This window comes from Bombus vancouverensis, chromosome 10 (genome assembly GCF_051014615.1).
Source record: "Bombus vancouverensis nearcticus chromosome 10, iyBomVanc1_principal, whole genome shotgun sequence".
NCBI classification, from domain to species: Eukaryota; Metazoa; Arthropoda; class Insecta; order Hymenoptera; family Apidae; genus Bombus; species Bombus vancouverensis.
In genome coordinates this window covers 4,050,497-4,073,352 of record NC_134920.1, presented here as the reverse complement: position 1 = coordinate 4,073,352, position 22,856 = coordinate 4,050,497, and the positions used below count along the sequence as shown (strand labels likewise).

Below are 22,856 nucleotides of genomic sequence, written 5' to 3'. Positions count from 1 at the left end.
TTCATTGCGAACTATGAAAAATTTGTTGCGCGTGCATATTATTATGTGTCAATTGCGATTTATAGTGGGACCTTTCTTACAGTTACACCAGGACAAGCTTTTACTTCCTACCTTACATGTTTATAAATTATAATACTTCTTTATCTCTCTAGCACTCTACTTCAAAATAATCACTTTACATAATATTATTTCACTTAAATCTTCCTGTTTTATCAGCTGCGTTATATCTTGCTATTTTTTCCTTTTTTTTTTTTTGCTGTTGAACATGTAACCGTGTTTTTGATGCAAATACCACTTCAATATTAATCAACATTAATATTAATAGAAATAAATTTTTCTATCCTTTAATCTATCTTTAAGTCATACCTTCCTTTCTCCTCGAATATATACAATTTAAATATTGGTGCTGCTTCTTTATTTCTGCAAATCGTCCAATTCTCAATATAGTTCTTTCTATTAAAGTTAAACAAATATATTTTCTAATCTATAAATTTTAAATTATCTACTTACACATTAATTTATACATAGAAAAAGGTTAAAAATATAACCTTTTACAATCAAGACACTTCGTATTTTGTACTTTTAATTATTTATAATTACTTAATATAATATTTAAAATTGCACAAATGCTTACGGCAAAAATTCAATGCCGAAGAAAACCGTCGATCATAGATTAATTTAATGCGATTGATTATCAGCATAGTAACCCGTGGCGCTTCGTATCGGCGCCGCGGCGGTACCTTGAGTCGTGCGCGTTGGAGTGGGGAAGCTTGTGGAAAGTCCAATGGAGTAGGGGAAGCGAGGAGCCCGGCGAGCTGCCGGGAAGGAGTACCACCGCGTGTCTGCCATCTCTGTCTTTAGTTTAGTTCGAGTTCGGCGCGCAGCCGGTTCGTGTCTGTGTGTTCTGCGTGCGATTTCCGCCTGATCGACGCTGTCTCATCTCCGCGACTCGCGTCGATACGTCGTCGACCTCCACAGTGTTTCCTCATCTTCCTTTAATCCAGAACGCGGTCACCGGGTCGAATTCCCAAAATGTTCGTATATATAACGTTCATATAAATTCGTAGCGTCGCTAACCATTTTCACGAGTTTCTGCAGTTTCTATGATTCAGTGTGATCTTTAGTCGAAAACATCGTTGTTTCGTGTAGGTGAATCTGCGTAAAATTCCATGGTGTACGTCGATCTATGGTGGTGACGTACAGCAATCGATAGTATGTAGATTGCTTGTTGCGACGCTTCCAAAGAAACGGTGATTCATTGGACGCACGTAAGAAACACGTAAGCGGTTTGTTTTGCTAGTATTGTTTTCGCGCGAACGATTCGTTGTGTTTACCTATCCAAGCTTCTTCGATATTCATTCTCCGAATAGTGACATTTCACAAACGTAAATACGTATTGCTCTCTAAATTACTCTGAAATATCGATTGGTAGAGATACATATGTTCACGAAGCAACGATCGATTATGTACGTGTTCGAGCTGCGACATTCAGACTAGTAGCACACAGTTTTCCTTTAAAACACATCTTACTTGTGTTGATGTGTTTTTGGTTATGACAGTTTTCGTTATAAGTACGCGAAATAAAAACGTGTTCGATATTATCTCGTTATTATATTGTTGTTGTTAGTTCGAAATATCGAGATAATTAACTTTAAAAGTGAGCTCTTTGTAGCGGTTATTAAGCTAATAATACTATACTATTAGGTTGTCCGAAATGTTTTTTTCCTTTCATAAGGTGACAATAGATGAACAACAATTTCTGTTTTATATTATTTTATTGATTTAGGTATGATCCATTTCGTTCTATTTCAATTATTATGTTCGTGCATAATTCAATAAACTAATATAAAACAAAAAACATTGTGCGTCTATAGTTATAAAACGAAAGAAACATTTCGGACAATCTAATATTTAACATGAATGTCATAATTCGATATAGAGCCGATTTAACACTTTTTTAAAAGATTTTTCTGTTGATTTAATAGTTCAAATTCTAGAGACTATTAACTAAATTAGAAGAATACGAAGAAAACGAAATTTTTCATTGTTAAATGGTTGAATATTCAATGGTATTCCATTTATGGTCGATTTGTAGAATTTACTCTGTTAACGAACCGATGCGACGATATATGTACGTAGTTCTATAATTAGTGTTTTGCAGTGAATAATCGTGTGATACAATTAAATTTGAGGCTTTATAGTGGGGATAGTGTTATTATATATAGTGCATAGTTTTCTTGTCGTTCCTCCAACATTACGTAGATTATACTCGAAGCTGTCTCGATTTTTCGACCGTGGTAATGGTGGTAGACGTGATGAAAATAAAAAACTTGAATAAGATTTCAAGAGCAGGTACAGATTTTTCTGGAAATTCGAAGTTAATTATTGGCTTCATTATTGCGACGAACGATTAATCAAAAATACCTAGGTAGCGCTGACATCATTGGCGACTAATTAATCAGTGGCATACGTATCTTCTGTACAGCAGACATCCCTCGTAAGACGTTCGTAGAGATGTCTACCGTAACGAAGATTCTCGTTGTTTGACAGCCATATTGTCAATATGTTTTCCTCGCCAAAGAATAGAAAGTAATAATTAATTGATTTCGATATCTATATTTCTCGCGTTTATTGTGTAATTGCTAAAGATCACACATGATAAATGTATAAATTGTTGCCTTGTTGACCAAAAAAGAATAATTTCTTGTTCTTTGAAAGATCATATCAGTGAGACATCTCTTTTCTGAAATGTCATTTTATCTTGAATTTATAATTTTTCGGTTGAGTAACTATAATCGAGTATTTCAAGCATATCGTGTTGATAGTGGTTTATTGATAAGGCAATGAATAATGTTATCGATACAATCTATTCATTTTTAATATTTTTCTTTAACTTCTTTTTCAAAATTAACACATCATCACTATTAATATATTTTTTTTTGTATCTTGCATTGAAATACAATTGCAGGACGTTCACCCATATTGACGTGCAAAGACCTTATTATGCATGAACGGATCACAGGGACTGTAGAAGTTCTTTGCTAGTCGAGCTTGAAAGTTTTCTTATCGTCAGTTACTCGAGAAAAAAGTTACACAAACGTCGATAAGGAAGCATTAATAAGTCGCGTTATCCAAAGAACATGTTATTTGGTTTTATACAGGCAAAAAATAGTTGAGATAGATTCTATGACTGTAGTTGATTCAAATTAAGCGACTAATTAGTCGATAGGATTTTTGGTAGCAGCGCTACGATTGGTAGTTTGTTTCGATCGTCTCGCGAATCGCGTAACTTCCCGCGCGAATCAGTAGACCAATTAGGGAGTTTGTTTGACTCTTTTTGCAGCGGATTCGTGAGAATCAATTGATCAAGTGTCGAGCTGTTCGCGATAGACCGATAACGGTGCGAAATAAGAAATTACATAGTGAACGATCATGGTGTGACTCGGGTGACTAGATTGATCTTTCGGAAAGATCGACGAGATTGACCGGTGGTTGTGTAGTGATTGGTTTTGGTTGTGGTGGTTGATACGCTCTTGGGAGTCGGAAGCCCGTTGGCACTTGGGCCTCGTTTACATCGGTTTACTCATGCTGGGAGTTTTGAAGCGGCGCTGGAAGCCATCAAAAAGGTGAGTGCTCTTTTACATTTTTCTTTCTTTTTCACTGCTACATCGTACATGTATCCTAAAAGTGTTACGACTTGTAATAATTCAGTTGTATTAAAATGAAGAGATTCACTTGAATGTTCTACAGCTTGTTTTACAAAAAAAAAAAAAAAAATACATTGAAACGGTGAAAGGGGGGTTTCAAAGGCTAAGAATGAAAAATTACAAAAATAATATTTGACAATTATTCCATAGAATCTATACATTTTATCAACGTTATGTGTTTAGTAACTTATCCTTTTTGTAAGTGCTGAATAATTTGTTGCTTTTTCTCAAGAACTTGTCCGAAATGTCACTTTTGAAATAACATGTACAATGTGGTACTTGACTTCAAAACAAGAGATATTAACTAAAAAGAAACGTCTCAACGAGTAACAATTTTATTTAACGATTAATTTCCTAATTTATAAAAAATGTGCTAGGAGAAATATCGATAAATTGCTTTGTTTGGAAACGATACGAGAAATTGGCGTCGTTCGGTAATCGATAATCGCGAGGTATCGTTCGGTGCATTGAACTTGCCGCGTAAAGTTAGAGCAACGTAACGTGACACTTTAATTACGAAAGTGAGGTCGTTGTACGATAATTGCGCTTCAAATTTCATCCGAAAACTAGTCATACCTAACGTTACTCTTATCAATGATTAACAAATATATCCGTGGTATCGGCGTTTTCTTTTTGTTAGTTATCAGTATCGATTCTTATATTTCGTTTCAATCGATCTACATAACCTCTATATCAAAAGTGATGTAAATAATATTGCGAATATATTCAACTACGATATACCTATCTAATAGTTTATTTGAGTATACATAGCTATTTCAGTACACACGCACTCGAAAGATATCCAAAGTCGACTTTCGAACACAAAACCACGTACAGTGGCTCATAAAACTGTTCGAATATGTATCTATTTATAGAAACCTTTTATGAATGTACTGTGCGTGTTACATAAAACATATTGAAATTTCATTAATATGTAATAAGCTGTTATATTGATAATAAATAATCATCATATTTCTTAATAAATCTCGATATTGAGTGGGTACATTTGCAATGTTTATTACAATATATGCTATGACACCTACTGAAATATATGTATGTTTGCAATAAATATCTTGTAACTTCTATATACACTTTCAGATTGGCTTGAAACTTTACCAACATAATCATGACAATCGTCTCTCATTACAGTACTACGATGAAATGTTTTCTATACAATATACATAGAATAGGTTTTATATACCATAATATATAGGATGAGAATTATTTATGGTAGGTAAGTGTTCAAATATATTAGTGAGCCACATTACACGTATATCTGTACACGTACATACGTGTACCATAAAACACGGGTAAATTTGTGCCAATATTTACGGCACGAAGAAATTTGTTAGTGCGTTATTTATAACTGTGCTACCTATAACTAACCACAGTAGAACAATGGAACAATAGAATAATGCGGTCGGTAACGAGAGGCAGCGTTGTAAGAACCAGAATCCCTCTAACCATTCGGTTTACCGAAAAGGCAGAAAAATAATCGGGACATGGAGTCGAGATCAAAGACAAATTCCAACGTTTCGTTATTTGTCGTGGAATTTTTCTTACACTGTGGATCTCCTTGTGTGTATCCTGTTCATGGAACGTCCTAAGGAGGTTGTCTTTGTGACTCGGTGTGCTCGTCAGTTTCGTTCGTAGAAGCAAATATACCTGTTTTTTTTTTCGTATCATATTCGTCGGACGAACGCGCCACATGTATATAGGTTTTATAAGAGCGAAAAGCTTTGAAAAGAACAGACGCTTATCGGAGCAACGACTTCAACAAACGATTGGTATTAATTTCGAGTGAAAAATTCATTCGAATGGAATCGGAATGGCGAACTGACGTTATCCTCTCCTGTTATATTTTTCCGTTATGTAGAAAATTTTCTTTTTTATTTTTCTCGCCTGTTTCGATACCGAAACAACGGGAGCCGTGTATGTAGCTTTTCCTCTGCGTTTTTTCTGGATTGAAAAAATTTTGGAATTTTTATGTTTCGTGCTTAGGCTAATTGGCATTGAATTTGAAATTGGAGAGAAAGTTTGTAAAACGAAGGCAATATAGATAATAATTAGGCGGATTTCTGTGCACACGCGAACGTTAGACTAATTGGAGAAAGCAATATAAAGTTTGTAGTAAAATAATCGATTCGTTGGTATTTATCGTGCCAAGTAATTAAACTTCTCACGTTTGGCTCGAAGTTCAGCAATATATTTATGATGCGGCACGCGAACTTCTTGATGCATCTTCCTTCAGGCTATCTGAAAGTTTTGTAGGTCGATCCTTCTTTATTCCTGTAGTGGCTGGCTAAAATTAATTTATCAATATCTGTGTAAGTAGTGATAATGTATGCACCATCAAACAAGTGAACCACGTATATACCTAGAATATTCAAACTTAATTTATATTCCATATTTGAGTACAAATCATGTCCCATATCGTAAAATAAATATCTATCTCTGTTAAATTTCTGTTAAATCATGAGATTACACAATTTTAAAAATTACCTTTTGTAAAATTAATAATGGGTTTAATTCATCTCCCACGCCGGTTTGTACTCGCTTTATGTGTTCGTTTGTTCCATCGATTAAAATATACCTGGTGGGCACGTCGAGTTCCACGAGATCTTTCAACAAGCAGAGCACAAACGACGAACTACATCTATTATTATCGGAACTGAACTGTAATCCAGATAAACATCGGTGTGCATACTTGCACAATAAATTAAAATAATACAGGCAACAGGGTTGCGGGATCAATGTAACATAATTGCAACGGCGTAAATAATACCGCGATCCCTAGTGTACGGCGATTCACACGACGAAGGTTTAACTCCCTGCATAATTTTGCATGCCGATGTTTACCTGGACTAATTTAAACGAATTATCATAACACCTGCTGCGTTCTGGTCTCTCTGCATTAATTTTCATTAGACTACTTGTGGTCGATTAGGTTTGAAACGAAATGATTGTTATCAAACGATGATTCTTAAAAAATTATTTTTGCTTATTATAACGCAAGAACTGTAAAAAAAAGTGGGAAGAAAAGCAGGGCGTAAAAGCAGGGCGTTGTTTAAAAATACAAGAGAAATATGAAATGTGTATTTTTTAAGTTTTACCGTATGGATATTGTACTTAGGTAATTAGGTTATCTCAAGTGTTTCGTATAATTCAACTTTTTTATAATGACAGCTTTTAACCTTTGTTACGTAGAATCGAAGAAGATCATTGGAGCAGCGATCTTCCACTCGTTTTTCTATTATTACAAAATTCTTTTAAGTTGAGGAGAATAGTGTTTCTTAAAAGTCTTTCAAAAGACTTTTGAAGTTCGTAATAGACGAACGAAATTGAAATCATCTCAGGATTAAAATTCAATACACTGTGCTTAACTATGCCACATTATTTAGGTTTTGTTTCTGGCTAATTCGTAGATTGCGTTTGTATTTTTCATCATCCTCTCAAATATTTCGAAAATATCGATTGTTTTTTGTGTATCTTAACAATTATCGCATGCCTTAAAAATTATTAGCGTAACGAGCACGGTGAATTCTTCACGTATCTTCTCGAGGATTATTCAAACGGCTTTTCCACTTGTTTCCTCTTAGAAACGAATCGTCGACATACATAGGTGCACGTATTTATTTGCTCTCGAACGTGTTGCTCGGAACTCCGTTCTGTTAAAATAGATCTCAAGTGTTTTAAGTACGACCTGCGATAAAATGTTGCACCGACCTTACACGCTTCTAAATGTCGGCTATGATTCGTAATCTGATGATTCGTACGAGCAAAATCTACTATTTAAAATCATCATTTACGCGTAATCAGAGATTGCTTCGTGTATATCGAACATTTGATACATTTCACACCTTTTATGCCAAAGTATATTCAGTTTATTTTGCACGAAATGTGTTGAGGAATATTTCTGTGTGAAGAATAGATATAGATATAAATATGTTGCAACTATCAAGTTATCAAAAATCAAGGTATCAAAATAACTTACGTAAGTATCGTCAAAAAAAGAGAGATGTAAAACATTCGTCAAATACTACATTATTTTATTTTATTAGTTTCGATAACAGAGGTCTCCTTATCTTTTCAATCTCGTCCTCGCACGTTACATTATCTGCTATATATGTATTTTCTTTTAGTTATTATTCAACGGTGAATATTTAAAGAAATTTATGTTCTTGTGAAAACAATTAAAGGGATGAAACTTAACTTTGTACTTTCAAATTTCTCATAAATACGTAAGAATCTATAGCTTAATTATTATTTTCCTTCTTTCTCCTATACGTTATTGTCATTCCGTTCTGCTACGTGAAACTATCGTTCTTATAAATTTCGATTTACCCTTGCTCATTCTCATCACGCATTTCCTCGACGAAATGAACTCATTAGCCGAATCATCTGTTATCTAGAATTTTCTATATTCTATAAACTTCTCTAATCACGATATTAAAAATTCGAGAAAACAAATTGATTTCAATTAGATCGGTTTCAGTCGTCAGAAACATAAATTCGATATAATTTATTTTTTACAGAAATGGAATGATAGTGGTAAAAAAATAAAGATAAAATAAATCAATTATTATACCCGAAAGATTTGCAATCTAAATGACGAGTTAACTCGTCTTGCTCGTTTAATAGATCCATATCGGATACCTATATCTCTTCTAATCCGCAACTTATCGAAAACGACCGATCTCTCGTCAGTCTTATCGGCTCGATTCATTCAATATAAATTTGTCGGGCGAGTAATTTCGTAACGGTACTTCTGATCAAGCTTCTATTCGGTCAAAATGTTAACTGGTGCGCGGAATTCCCGAGCGAAAAAATGCGCGCGATGCGGTCGAAATGCAAACGTAGCTGAAAACTAGTTCGTCAAGGAATTTACCCACAGGAAATGCGCCGAGTGTATCATGCGATACAGTTATAGGGAATTTAGGGGAGAAGAGAGGGAATGAACCGAAAAGGACAGTGGGTGGTACGGGAGAGGATTGTGGTTATTCTAAAAACAATGCAATTTCGCGCGCTTGGATTATCTCATGCAAAATACGTTCCTTTTGCTTGTTCGCGTGAACATAAATGGACAAGCTGGACTTTCCTTTTATAAATTTCCGCGTCGATCGTTCGAGCGTTTCCATTCGAAACGCTGCACCAGGATATTTAATTAATTCATCCTGCTTTTCCCCGATATTTTATAATTTATGGAGCTTTTTCTCGTGTCGTGTGTGTAACAGAGTTTATTGGCTTTGGTCCACTGAATGGAAGTTGGAATTAATCGAGATCCCTTGAAGTTTTCGCAAGTAGCTTTGAATAATGTCACATTACATATGTATGTCGATAATCACATAGTCGTAATATAAATTTAGATATATACATATAAACGAAGAGAATACTGTTCGTTGAAGAAGATAAATATTCGCGTGATTTTTTGCTGATCAACGCGACAGACACACGCGTGGTGGATTTATATTTTGCAGGAAGACGCGTATCGTCATTGCTATTGTTCACATTTGCACTTTAATAAAGTTTGTAAAAAGGTTGATTAGAAGGTTGAAAGAGGAAATTATTCTCTGATAAAAAATATCTCTCTGTCTATCTTGTTTCGTTTAAAAACTATTTGCAAGTCAAGGGATAGCCTAATAAATAAAGATAAGAAAGTAATAAATAAAGACAGCAATAATTCCTATTTCAATCCGATAGAAGTATTCCAAATTAGGGACACAATTCTTATCTGTATAAAATTCATCTGAACGCGTCATGTTGTTGTTATGTGCATAACTGTGTAGAAACAGGAAATGCTAGGAATAAAAGAGACAGGATCATGCCCGACGTCAAATAAGCTGCAATTAGACGGTAGAGGTGGCCTTTTGGAAAGAGTATAATGGACGAACGCATCGTTACTCGATAAAAATCAGCTAGCTTTTTTCCCTGCTCTCTTGACGCCGGTGTATCCATCTCGCAAAAGTGCATGAAACGGGGAGCTACGTGAAACCGTTGAATAGGATTTGCTGGAGGCTGTAATCTCATTCACAATTATATCTGTCGCGCGAGAGAAGCGTGCAATTCGATCAAGCGAAATCCTCTCTCGTTTCCGGATATTCCGGCCTTCATGCGCAAGGAACGAAAGAAAGGGGGGATGAAAGGAGACGAGAGGAGCAGAGAAGTCTAAAGAGACCGCGCACGGCATGAAAAAGAGAATAAGCTGCCACGCTACGAAAAATAAGAAAGGATCGTAATCGGGTTCCGTTGCACTCAAATTTCGTCAGCTTCTTGCAAATAAAGTAAGATAGCTCGAGAATGGATGGATCATGGGCATCGGATGAAACGACGTGATATTTCGAAAAGAAATATCCAGGAGAAAGCCGTTAATTATTAGTTAAATCAATCTTTGGTACAATAATAGGGAAGAAATTATCTTGAATTTTAATTGGAAGAGACATAAAAAACGAACGAGCGTACTTTTAATCGACTGAAAGATGTATAAATATGTAAAAGGATCGCAGTAATTCATGCATTAGAAAAGCAGTGATTTTGGTTGGAATTTCATTGTGTCGGCACATAACGATGGACAGATGAAATTCCAGCGGTAAATCCAGCCTCTCGGGCTGCTTTTGCGGCGCCAATTAGAAGTGGAAACGAGCAAGAAATCGTACTGAACGGAGTAGAGCTGCTAAATTCCGACCGAGTTTCTGGCCTGTCGAAAGTTTTTACTCGTGGAAATACGATGCGCTCTTCCTCCGCACGGTTACTCGACGATTTCGTTGCGTTCCTCGTATTTTCGAGGAAAGCGTCGTGGCTTCAGATTTTTTGAAAGCAAACCGAAACCTCTAGATCGCCTCGATAACGATTCTCATCAAAGAGAACGCTTTACCGTTGGGTATTTGGGTCACACGAGACTCTGAGTCGTCGCGAAAACTCCTTTTTCTTCTCTTCTCACCTCTTTAGTATGTTCCAATAGTCGAGACATTGGTTTTTAAGCGACGATTTATTGGCATCGAACTTTTAATCGTGACTTACGCAACTTGTATGTATAAAGTATACAATTGCTTACGAAAATATTTGAATACTCCCCATAGAAATCTTTTATATATGTCGGGTTAACATTAGAATTAGGGTTAGGGGCGTAAAGCGAATCTTCGTTTGGATTACACGTCGTCGTTATGCAATAGAGAAGACATTGGCTAGTGCAAATGGTGTCCTCTTATCTCCGACATATATATACAGTGGCTACAAAAAGTATTGCCACACACCCTTATTAATTAATAAATCGTTTTTTTGTCAGATTCTACATTTCTTTTTCATAGCGCCAAATTTTCCTAACGATATGAGTGCGTTGCTAACTCATACGAAATTTAATATGCTTGGATCTAGTTGGTCAAGTAAATTCAGAAATCATCAAAATCGAGTAAATCTAGTTGATGAATGTAAATGCTATAATAATGTATAAATTTTTGTAACCGTTATATCGTACGTGTTAGATAGAATATTTTGAAATTTCATTAGCACAGTAACGAGACGCGACTGTCGTGATTATGTTGGTCGAATTTGAAACCAATCTGAAAATTTATATAAACGTTACGAGCTATTTACTGCAAACATATATATGGTACAAATTTGGTATGTAGTAGATATTCTACGAGTATTCGAACACTTCTGTGAGCTGATGTGAGTTGAAAAGAAACAAAAGAACGTTCTGAAATAACATACTTTTAAATGTGTCTTTTATATGTGGTAGAAATGCGAAATATTCAAGTCGTAGTCGTAGAACTTTGTTGCCTATCCAGCGGAATTTGTTCGGTTAGCAACAACCAAACACAATTCTGCGAACTCGCGTCGAACAGAAATTATGCAGAGAGTCGATCTAACTTTAGAGTCGACCTTACCTATACTTGATCGATCCTTCTTTTCGAAGAAACTGGTTGCGTACCTACGCTTTAACCTACGACGTACGTCTTTGTCTAAAAATAAAGTAATTTAAAGATTCGTAAAAGGTGTAAAACCAGAGAACTGAAACACAAAGAGCTTAAAAGAGAAAAGTGATAAATGCTAAAACTTTGTTGGAATAATTTCGAATGAAAATCTGAATCGGATAAGAACAAGTAAAATATAAAAATTACATTACGATACAAATGTCATGATTGAAGGAATAAAGAAAAAAAGATTTTATTTTGTAATACTCAAAGATGAGATTTTTCTCATCAGGTTCCAAACGAGATAATAATTCTTAAAAATGTAATAGTAATCTCTGCGGCTTAATTCGTTTTCTGTAAGTGTCCTAATACTTAAATGCGTAAAGCTTTTCGGTGACCGTGAAATTATGAGAAACGTTTGTCGCATTTGTCGATACTTTCTTTGAAACATCATCATTGATAGTAATCGGTCGTAAACCGGGGAACGAGATGCGATACCGACGTGTTTTACGTTCGCATCGCTTGAAAAGTTTGGATATTTTCGACTTTTCTGAGTACCATCCTCGGTTCTTCCTCCGGTTACCCGCTTTAGAATCATAGTCGAAGCTTGATCAGCGGCTAGACGTGTTTATACAGTGCTTGATATTCGGGCTAGTGATCGAACTCGTGTTTGGAGTTGGCTTTTACTTGCTTTCGAACGTGTTTTGTCAAACGAAGTTGTAAAACGCTTTAATCCTACAAACAACTTTTTAAAAACAGGCAATGTTTATTTCATTATCGCTGGACTACGTTTCTACTTTGTATCTTTAATTGTAATTTTATATTTTTACGAATATATCTTCCTTGTTGGGAATTTGTTTCGCTTATCGATTAGTATGACTAGTATTCCATTTTTGTTATCCTATGTAATTTTGCATATTATGTGTATTCTATGTATCTTTGCACTTTGAAATATTACATTGACTTACTGTAAATAAAATTACAGAATAACATAGACATCTGCATCATTAAGAATTAACGAACGATTTATTTTCCTCGTTCAAAAGTTTAACTCACAAGAAATATTTCTCGTTTCCTTTTCTTCTTTTAATTTATTTCACAAATCTGAAGAGCGTCAGTGTGAATCGTGGTTTTACATTCTTCTTTCGCGGAGCTTTTCGAGTACACGCAAGCTTTGCGAACCTGAATCGCGGGGACCCTGGTTGGGTTGCGCGTGTGCACCGACTAAAAGGAGTAAAAATAGCAAAAGCTAAGCAGCGGTTGCAGCGATTTCGTGTTCCTCTGGCGGAACCCGAAATTCCGACGCAGCTAGGTGCTAGGCGCGCAATAAACTCACCAGAGTGCCGACGACTCGGCTTGGAGCTGCGAACATTCGACCACGTCACGAGAATAGCTTTTTCATGTGAAACTAGAATCGCATAGCGTTTGCACGAAAAATACGGCTTATTGGAAAAATGATCGAAAGAGTTTTATTTTAAGAATTTTATACATCCATTGAAGCGTTAAATATATATGTTTCTTCCAGAATATCCATTACAGAAAGTACTTGCATTGTATTTGTATTGTATTTTTATTATATTGTGTTTGTTTATTGCGCCGAACCTTATTCCTATTACAATCTTTTTGTGCATGTGCCCGCCCTTTACATTTCGTTTCTGTCTTAGCTTATTGCGTAAAGCTAAATCTTTATTGAAGAACGTTGATAGAAAACACTGTAAGTGCCAAGAAATAAATTTCCCAGGAGGGAAAATTATGCATTAACGTAGCATTAACGTATGCATAAACGAAGCGATGTTGTGACAGTATCGTTTAGCATTATTAATAACTATTTACAAAGGGAAATTGCACTTAAATTCTGTGCTACAGCGTTCTCATTGATATACAGAACATTTTCCAATAAAAAATAAAGATTCTCCAATTTTACTTACATTTTACGAAGTTCCTATATTTGTTTTTCGGTCGTCGTTGTTACTGTTATCTCTGACCATTTCTTATTTCTCAGTGTAATTGGTCTGATTTTTGTATATATTATACAGTTGTTTATTATGTGTTTTCTGTTTTATATTTCTCCGGTGTCACACAGTTGATATATTAGATTCTCTTCTATTTTATATTTCATGCCTTGTCATGTTATAATTAAAGCGCTGTAATCGATTCTGACATCGTCAGTGTTAGTATCGACTCCAACGATCTTTTTTTAAAAGTAACTTATCATTCACAATCCTTTGCCACTTCTTCCATCATGATCTCCTCTATTTCTCTATAAAACAGAAACTGCCTCGTGGTTCATATAGAATCCATTAAGTCTGGATATAAATCGTGAAAAAGCGAAGGAAAACCATAAAATCTCATTGCAACTATATTTCTCTCGCAATTACCAGAACCTCGTCAAACGCAATGTTCTCAGCAGAAATATCGGTCACTGTGTCTCACGATCGGTGTACCAACTCGAAACTCGCACTTTAAGCCGATAATCCATTCAGAGTGCATCGATGTATCGTCATATAAATCGTGAAAAAGTAGAACATAACCGTAGAAACTCGTTACGAAAAACCTCGTCGAACACGATATTCTTTACAGCAGGAAGATCGATTAAAGTGTCTCGTGACTAGTCTACCAGCCTCAAAGTCACGTTTGAAACCCGTGACCCGTTTTCACGGTCGGTTTGATAAGGACGAAGAGTTTTGCGACCTCGAGCACATCGAAGCGTTAGCCATCGAGTCTCTACCATCCGTACGAGCGTTTGAAAGAGGGAGGCTGATGGAGTTTTGGCGTCTCAAAGTTCCATTATCGTTCTGGCATCCACGATGACGCAGGCATAACAAACAAATTCCGCCGGTAGAAGCGCTTTTTCATTTGGCAAGGAGCCGGTCTCTCGCTCTTCTCTGGCGGATAAATTTAATTGCTAGAGGCTCGTGGACACCATGGAAGAATGACCCTACGACCGGCTCACCTTGACGGTAATCATGCCTTGAATTATTCAAGTTCTTCCGTTGATAAGCGACTGTGGGTAATATATTGCTTCTAATTAGCGTTTGTCCATAGGAAAAAAAGCCATGTTGGAAAGAGAGAGAGAAAGAGAGAAATAAAGAGATTCGTATCGTTAGATTAATTACCTCGGTAGAAAGATCGTTAGGCTTCGGGACACGTTCAGTTTTTCTTTATCTATTCTGTCTGTTTCCCCTCTCTTTCTCTCCGTATTTAACATATGTGTAATATATGTATAATACACTACCGTTCATAAACATCCAAATGCTATGATCGATTTATGGTAACGGTATTCGAATTTCACTAAACTGTGCAACTTAACGATGAATAAATATGCAATTCGAGTAATACTTTTTATCTTCGTACAAAGATAGCGGATTAAATATCTATACGCTTGAAACAATAAATGTAAATTATTGTTAAAAGACTACCGTATATAGGTCGATGTAAGAAGTTTTTCTACCTTTGGAAGAACCTTCCTGATTTGATTGATGACTCAAGGATTGTAGAATCTGAAGATGAAGCGTTTTCGTTAAGAAAATAATTCAGCAAGGATTGAAAATTATAAATACCAGCTTTATCGTTGCATATTGGTTTTTAAAAAAGTAACGTAATCGCGTCAAAATATTCTATTATACTAGACGATCGTAAAGCAGGTATTTGTAAAAGCATTTGTAAAAGCATCTGCAACTTCATAAATAAAATATATTCTCTTGAACGATATTGTACGTTATACGTGTGTGATTAATGATAGCAGTCGATCGATTTGGAGGAGGCTGCGATTGCTTCGATCGATATCCCGATCGTACGGATAGATTCGAATGGTATTGTACTGGAACAATAGAATTGAAATGATTTTCCTTTAAATTGCCTGCGATTTTATCCTATTTTATACTTGAAATAATGGTATAATGGTGTGTTTTCTGCAATTCGAGCAGGTTAATAACATTGGACTATAATGCACGGTGAAAATACGAACACGAAATAGCTTCGTCCACGAAATTCCAGCACCTGTGCCAAATAGTTGGAGGTCCCTCTGAATTCCGTTTATACAGAATTCTGACCTCTTGGATTTTGCAAGCGCTGAGAAAGCTATTTTCATAGCCGGTTGCTTGAAAGAAATAATCTTCTTTAGAAAGTTATTGAAGGGATAGGATAAGATTCATCGTCGGTAGAAATTTAATTTACCGGACTAGCGATGCAGTATAGTAAATGGTATGTCAAACATCGTAATGAGAAGGGATAGCGTCCTTTAGGTTAATCAATGTCCGCTGGTTTTACGTTAAACTGAGAACACGAGACACATCTGATATTTAAGTTTAAAATATTTTCTTTACTTCAGTTATTTGTATCCAGAGAATTCTTTAATAATATCGATCAACAGTTTCAATATTCTTTCTCAAAGTTTTTTTGGAAGATATATCGCGGGAAGGGAAGGATATAAATATCCGCATTCAAAATTTAATTTATTTATATACGCTAGCTAACCGTCTCCTTTTCTTTATCTTCAATTCGTGAACAAAAAATCGAATAACACTTTTCAATGAGTCAAGTCGCATTACGTAATATCAAATGCAAAAAGGCTTTTTTTTATTAATTCTTTAACAGTATACACTTAGAGAGACTCAGAAAGATGATCAAATGTAACGTTATAAATTTCACGCTTTAAATATTATCACACGCATTGTGAACAATTTCTGTGAACAATTGAAAATATGTATTTTTGTATGTCATAGAAACGCAGGAAATCTTGAGGGCCAGAGAATAATTATTTTTTAAATCGTCCATTTCTGCATTCCTCGTGATTTTATCACGCCATCAAAGAGCAAAGGATCTTTTGAAACTGATATACATTCGATTTCGTCCATTTATCAAAACGTATCATCCTGTAGCTATTATCGTTACAAACTCTCGAAACAGATGTCCGCTTATTACGATGCAACGTGTATATACATAACGTGGTGTCCACTCGACACACCTACTCGCCGAAAATTTACGCGTGGCGTTCGATTCGCGAGATGAGCCGCGCAGATTTCAAGGAATCGCGGATTTAGAGGCGCGCGTTAGAGTCGTGGTTGGCGCGTTCTTTAATGGCTTGCTTCCAACGCTCGTATATCCCGAGTCTATGCGTTTATAGCGGTTTAACGACGTCTGGTCGTTTGTTGAACGACGATGCACGGCTACCAGCGCCGCATAATGTTCACGGTGAATTCTTCGAGACACGTTGGATTCACGCTCTACGCGAGACTTCTAAATTCTGGTGTTGTTACTGCTGTATGAGGATTTCAATCGTTGTGACCATTGGCTTTTAAATAGTTTATTTGCATAAGTCTTTTTCTGTATCGTTTCTTATTTTTACGTTTAGTATCTGGATTAGCGAACTTAGTCTCATAAAGAACGAAAGCACGTTCGTCTTAACTGAAGAAATTGGACATTTCACACGTTACGACATAATACCATCTGTTCTTGCGGTATCATTGCGGTCTGAGAATGACCAGTTGTAGGATTTTATCAAATCATAAGATGCATTTCATTTTCCAGACGTATGAGAATGAAGTATCTTGGATTTTTAACGAATAAACGTAAAATTTAAATATCCGTATCGACGAATTTTCAGGCTGGCTTCGAACATTCGAATATAAACTACTATACAGAATTGTTCAAGCGACATCAAGAATCGGTAGGTATTTTTTGTATAATTTAAATTTAATTATGAGATTTATATGTATATTTAGTACCTACTCCAACTATAACGTACAAGCACGCGTGATTAGTTAATTCTACGCAAAATTCGTAATTAAGAACCTCGTAATTACACAGTTCTAAAATTACACTCCATCACATTGGCCAGATTATAAAATCAAATATCTATAATCATAATAGATATTGAAGCGTAGTTTTTATTCCGAATTGCATGCAGATCTAACCAAAATAGGGGAGCATCGGAGTTATATAGTCCTGATACTATTGTTTTGTGCGGACTACGGACGCGGATGAACTTATCCTCTTGCTCTTTTCACCTTTTCTCGGCTGACTTGAATCGTAGGTATCCTCTCCCATCGCGGGTCGAATCTCAAAGGTCAGTGTGTTCGGTTGCCAGTGTGTTCCGTGTTTAGTCGATAGAGGTAGCCTCGCGATCACGAACAGGGTCGCATGCAAAATTCTGCATAAGGGTTGCACGTTCTCACACAAAACTGCCGGATATCTTGAGTTTCTTCGAGCCTCGTCGTCTCGGGTTCTTCTCTTTTCCCCGTAGAAAAACGCGCTCTGGTTTCCAACTTCCGTTTCTACTCGATTACCTGCCAGAGTTTCGTGCGAGTTCTAGCCTTAGAACGATGGTTCAGCAACATTTCTAGGATGTGGAATGTTCGCGTTCCGATGCTAGAAATTCTACTTGCGCTTCCGCGGTTCGGTCTTGTATGTTTACTCCAGGGAGTTGTAGCGTTTTGTCTATCTAGTACGGTGTCCAAAGAATGTAAGCAAAAAGGTAATTCTTAGGTAACTTGAAAAAAAAAAACAGCGAAAAATAAGTTCTTTGAAATCATTGGGGAATTGCATAGTGCAATCATCGTTTGCTTAGTTTGATGTAACGTTTTCTTTGATATCATCTGTTTCTCTAGTTGTATGCTCTTTGCTTGTACAAACGTTATACAGTGGATACAAAGGTATTTGGACGTACTTTGTTTCACTATTTCCAATGAAGCTTTTTTTGATAATATTCTGTACATTTTATTTTCATAGTATTTATTTTTATAGTCACATAAGAATATTGGTAAATGGTACGAAATTTAATAACTCGAACCTAATTAAACTAGTATGCAAATGTTATAATAAATATAACAATACGCAAATATTTTTGTGTACAACTGATAGAATTATTATATTATATTACATTGCTGTGTCAAACCGTTTAAAGTAATGATACTCTAATTATCCCGAACGGTGTATATTCATTGATTAATACGAAATATGAAATTTAAAAAGTTGAACAAATATTTTATAATAATTCCTTTTGATTAATTTTGCACAAAACATGCACGCAGAAAATAACCCTCCTCTACACATTTCTTTGCGGTACAGTCACATCATTTCGTTGAAATCATTCACTGATATTTTTATGAATGAACCCAACACTGATTACGACATTCCCCGGATGAATGGTAGGAATTCAAGAATGAGCTGGCAGTATCCTTTCCTTTTTCGTTCGTTCGACTGAGAGAAAGAGAGAGAGAGAGAGAGAGAGAGAGAGAGAGAGTGAGCGCGGGAGGGAGGGAGAGAGAAAGAGGGAGGGAGAGAGAGAGAGAGAGAGGGCCAGGAACGTTGTTGGCTTGCTTTTAAATACGTCACTGAAATATGACGTGAAAACAGCCAGATTCTGCTTTAATCGTATACAAGTGGGCACCGGTGACTTCCTTGTTCGTAGATTGATTATCATGGGACTATGGAACATCGTTTTCGCACAGGCAACCGCAGCATTGTTGGTGGGTGGTTACGTTGAACGACAATTCCAAACGATGTAACTCATGAATACGCCTTTAAAAGGTAACGGTACCTGTCCTGCGTACATCCGTTTTGTAGAATCGGATTCTCCCGCGTGTAGGAGACTACTTGCATTGTACGTAACTCTACCGACGAAGCAAGGGAATTTTCAGTGGTCTCAGTGGAATTAGATATTTAAACTTTTATATTTCCAAGATTATTCCCTCTAAGTTTTACGGTATCGATCCAATATGGCATTCGTCCAATGCTTCAATTTGGTAATATTTGATGACTACAGGAGAAGCAAGGAATAAGTAAGATTTTTTTATTTTTAGCGGAGGACAGATTAAAAAGTTGAGTCACGTTGTTATTCGTCGTACCAAAACTGTTTTTTTATTTGGTTTTGGTACTAAATGCGTATTATTGCACCTTCTTCATAAAATTCTTCATAGAATTCTTGAGAATATTAAAAGTATTGGAGATATGAAAATGTTGTTTGCCTTAAAATGATTGTAAATTTCACATCAAATTCTAGTATTACATTTTTATCGTTGTACTTCGTTGCTAAACTTCATAGAATTCTACTGCAACAGTACGTAGGTAGAAAGGTCTTGGCAACGTTTCATCTCCATTTGTCTTTTTCTTTTCTTAATCATTTCTCGGCGACTTTCCTCTATTTCAGTTGGAAACTCTCAACGAAATGTTGCAAGTTTCGGCCTTCGTATACTCTACGCGTTTTTCACCATCTCCCAGGCTACCACCTCTTTGGGTCGTTGGTTGCACCACTGTAACGCAGGCAATTGAATTATTGCCTTGGCACATCCTGGCGAATCCGACTGTACTCGAAAATCCTTCTTCGTTTCTTTCGCGTCGCGTCCAGGCGAGAACTTTTGTTTCTTAAATAATTGACATGGACGACGAACTCGAACGGGGAGATCGTTGCACATAATTTATCATTTCTGCATTTCTCCACGACTTTCGTGTTCGTTCATGCCTCTCGAGCTGTGCACCGTGCCCGGTCGCTTCGATACATTGAATTATTGCCGCAGTACAGGTGCACCTGCAACCTGTAAGCGCTCTCCGCATATGGCGCTCTTCCACTTTACATAGGTAGCTGCGTGTGCATTGCATAATTCCGGGTTATTGCGGCGCTTGAAAATAAGCTAGCTCTGTTTTGTTGCATGAGAAAACCGCCAGAGTATTCGAAAACTATTGTAATTATTGCTCGACTGGAATCTCGGTTACTACGCGGCTGCAAACGTTTCCATTTCTTGGTTGATTTATACAAGTTCGTGTTTCAAGCTAATTTCAAGTTAGAAGAAAAATTCAGTGGTAAGTGATTTACATAGTACTTATTACCATCGGAAATTGCTGTTTGCGCGTTTAACGTGTCTCGCTTGAAGGAAATTGCAAATACCGGCCAAAATTTTTTAATTATTTTACTAATTGTGTCTTCAATGAACTTTTGTTAATTTTCTCATTAATTCGAGATTAGTACCACGGATAGGAATATTGATTTCCTTTATTTCGACAGATTTTTAATTACAAAGTATTCTAGGATAAAAGAATTTCGATCCAACTTGTCTTTCAATCCTTAGATCTCATGGAATCACTTGTAAATATATGTTATTAATGTATACGTGTAATGTATTTAAGAGGGAGGGGAGGGAGTAAGGTTAATTCGTACAAAATAAAACATGTTTTTGTGAATTATTTGTGACGACACAGTTAAAATCTCTTTATTAAAACCAATAGTACATTAAAGTATGACATTCGAAGAATATTGTATAAAATTTTCACGGAGAAATATTAAAAAATACGGCAATGGCAGCAATTATTCGGACGTGTCTCGGAAAAAAGGTAGAGTTGCGGTGCCTCTGATAACTTGGTGCTGGATCATCTGAAATAAAAAAATCAAAGTTCATTCGTTAGGTAACAGTTTTCCCCAGGTAACGCTGGGAGGGTTTTTTGAAATTTCAATTTTTCACTTTTTTGGAACACTTTAAAGGGAAAATTAGCCGCAAATTTTCGCAAAATCGGCTAATTTATCCCTTCAAAGTGTTTCAAAAAAGTGAAAAATTGAAATTTCGAAAACCCTCCCAGCGTTACCTGGGGAAAACTGTTACCTAACGAATGAACTTTGATTTTTTGATTTCAGATGATCCAGCACCAAGTTATGAGCAATTCTATTTTTCTCGGAGACACGTCCGAATAATTACTGCCATTGCCGTATTTTTTAATATTTCTCCGTGAAAATTTTATACAATATTCTTCGAATGTCATACTTTAATGTACTATTGGTTTTAATAAAGAGATTTTAACTGTGTCGTCACAAATAATTCACAAAAACATGCCTTATTTTCGCACGAATTAACCCCGCCCCCTTAATGTATATGCGTGTGCAACATCAATAAAATATAGATATTATATATATACTTATATACCTACAGGTATATCTACTATCTTAATAACGATCAAAATAGACAAAAGTGTTTCAAAATGAGTTCTAGAAATCGAGTTAGACCAAATCTCCGAAGTTACCTAATGCCTCCTAACAAAACGTTATTAACTTAGCTGGCAGTTGTTGTTTGTCTATGTTTCTGCCAAGTAATTATGACAAGTAAAAACACAAAGGGGCAAGGCTTTGGGTAAGGCGCTTCTTGTTGCCGGTTGAAAGGAAAAAATGTTCGTTTCTGTCGTTTCATGGTTAGAGAGAGGCTCCCTTCATCGAGCCGGTTCGTCCCTACGATACGCGGCCACGTAACCCCCGTCTAATGGATGCTCTTGTCACATAGTGGGTAGCGATTGTGAAGGTACCGACTGCATTTAGAAAGGTCGTTAAGGACTTATTATAGAAACGTGGCGTGCTACCCGTATCTCGAGGGTGAGAAGTAGCAGGCCTCTCCTCTTCACCCTCGAGCGCTTGAAGCGCCTTCGCCCGTTAAGCTTCATTCACACGTGAAACTAGCTGTCCTCTTTGTCGTCATAACGTCGTTCGGTCGAGACTTAATATCGTTCTTATAATTCTGCAATGAATTTAGAAAACGATATTACGTTTGCTTAAGTGTGCTTAACGATCTCTGTGGTTCTTAATTCAAAGGTTTCATGTACGTCGTAGAATCATTGGGAACTATAATCGTAGAGTATTACGTAGCAGCGTTAAGTCCGAAGTTTGATCGATAAGCTCGCGGAGAGTTGATCGTGTTCTTTCGTTCTTGAAAAATATAGTAACTGTAAATGATTTGTAATCTAAAAATTTTGTAGAATATTAGAAGAAACAAATTTAATAAAACGTATCCTTCCACTTGGTCCTCAAGCTGTGGTCATTTAAACGAACAGTAGCGTATATACGATAGGTATTCTTGATTAACTTAAGAAAAATGATCTCAAAATTAGTCGAAGATCAACGGATCAGTCATTTGAGACAAGCAAACAAGCCTATCTATTTTCACGAAAATTCCCATCTGAAACTCGCTGATCGTCTTGCACAAAGATAGACCTTGTTCCTAATTGTCAGGGAAAAAAAAGTTCAAGGGCAAAATTTAATTCAGGTTATCAACGATCCAGTTCCCGTACAAAACGTTAGATGATGAAATGAAATACGACAGTAACTCGTAGAGAATATCTGGAAAGCAATAAAGAGAGGTTAAGAATAGTGAGAAACGTAGTTGTACCGTGACGATCTGTGGACAGACCTTTAAATATGCACGCGTACGTCGACAATATGCATCGCACGCGTTTGCTTCTGGAAGATGGTGCCACGATGCCGCGT

At 36.3% G+C, this 22,856-nt stretch overlaps 1 protein-coding gene across 11 annotated transcripts in view; it reads left to right on the top strand.

The window, feature by feature from the left end:
- The first annotated feature begins 876 nt into the window (after positions 1-876).
- Positions 877-22,856, top strand: part of LOC117159230 (uncharacterized) — a 391,709-nt gene continuing 369,729 nt past the window's right edge. For 8 of the 11 annotated variants that reach the window (XR_004464529.2, XM_076622383.1, XM_033338894.2 and 5 more), the window contains exons 1-2: positions 877-1,034; positions 3,344-3,626. Coding sequence is in view for 10 of the 11 variants with exons in the window: in XM_076622383.1 (XP_076478498.1) it covers positions 3,586-3,626 (41 nt within the window). In the remaining variant the exon portion in view is untranslated. Of the gene's footprint in view, positions 1,035-1,066; positions 1,280-2,262; positions 2,353-3,343; positions 3,627-22,856 lie in introns of those variants that run through there. The other 3 variants (XM_076622380.1, XM_076622381.1, XM_033338892.2) reach the window with 3 other exon arrangements.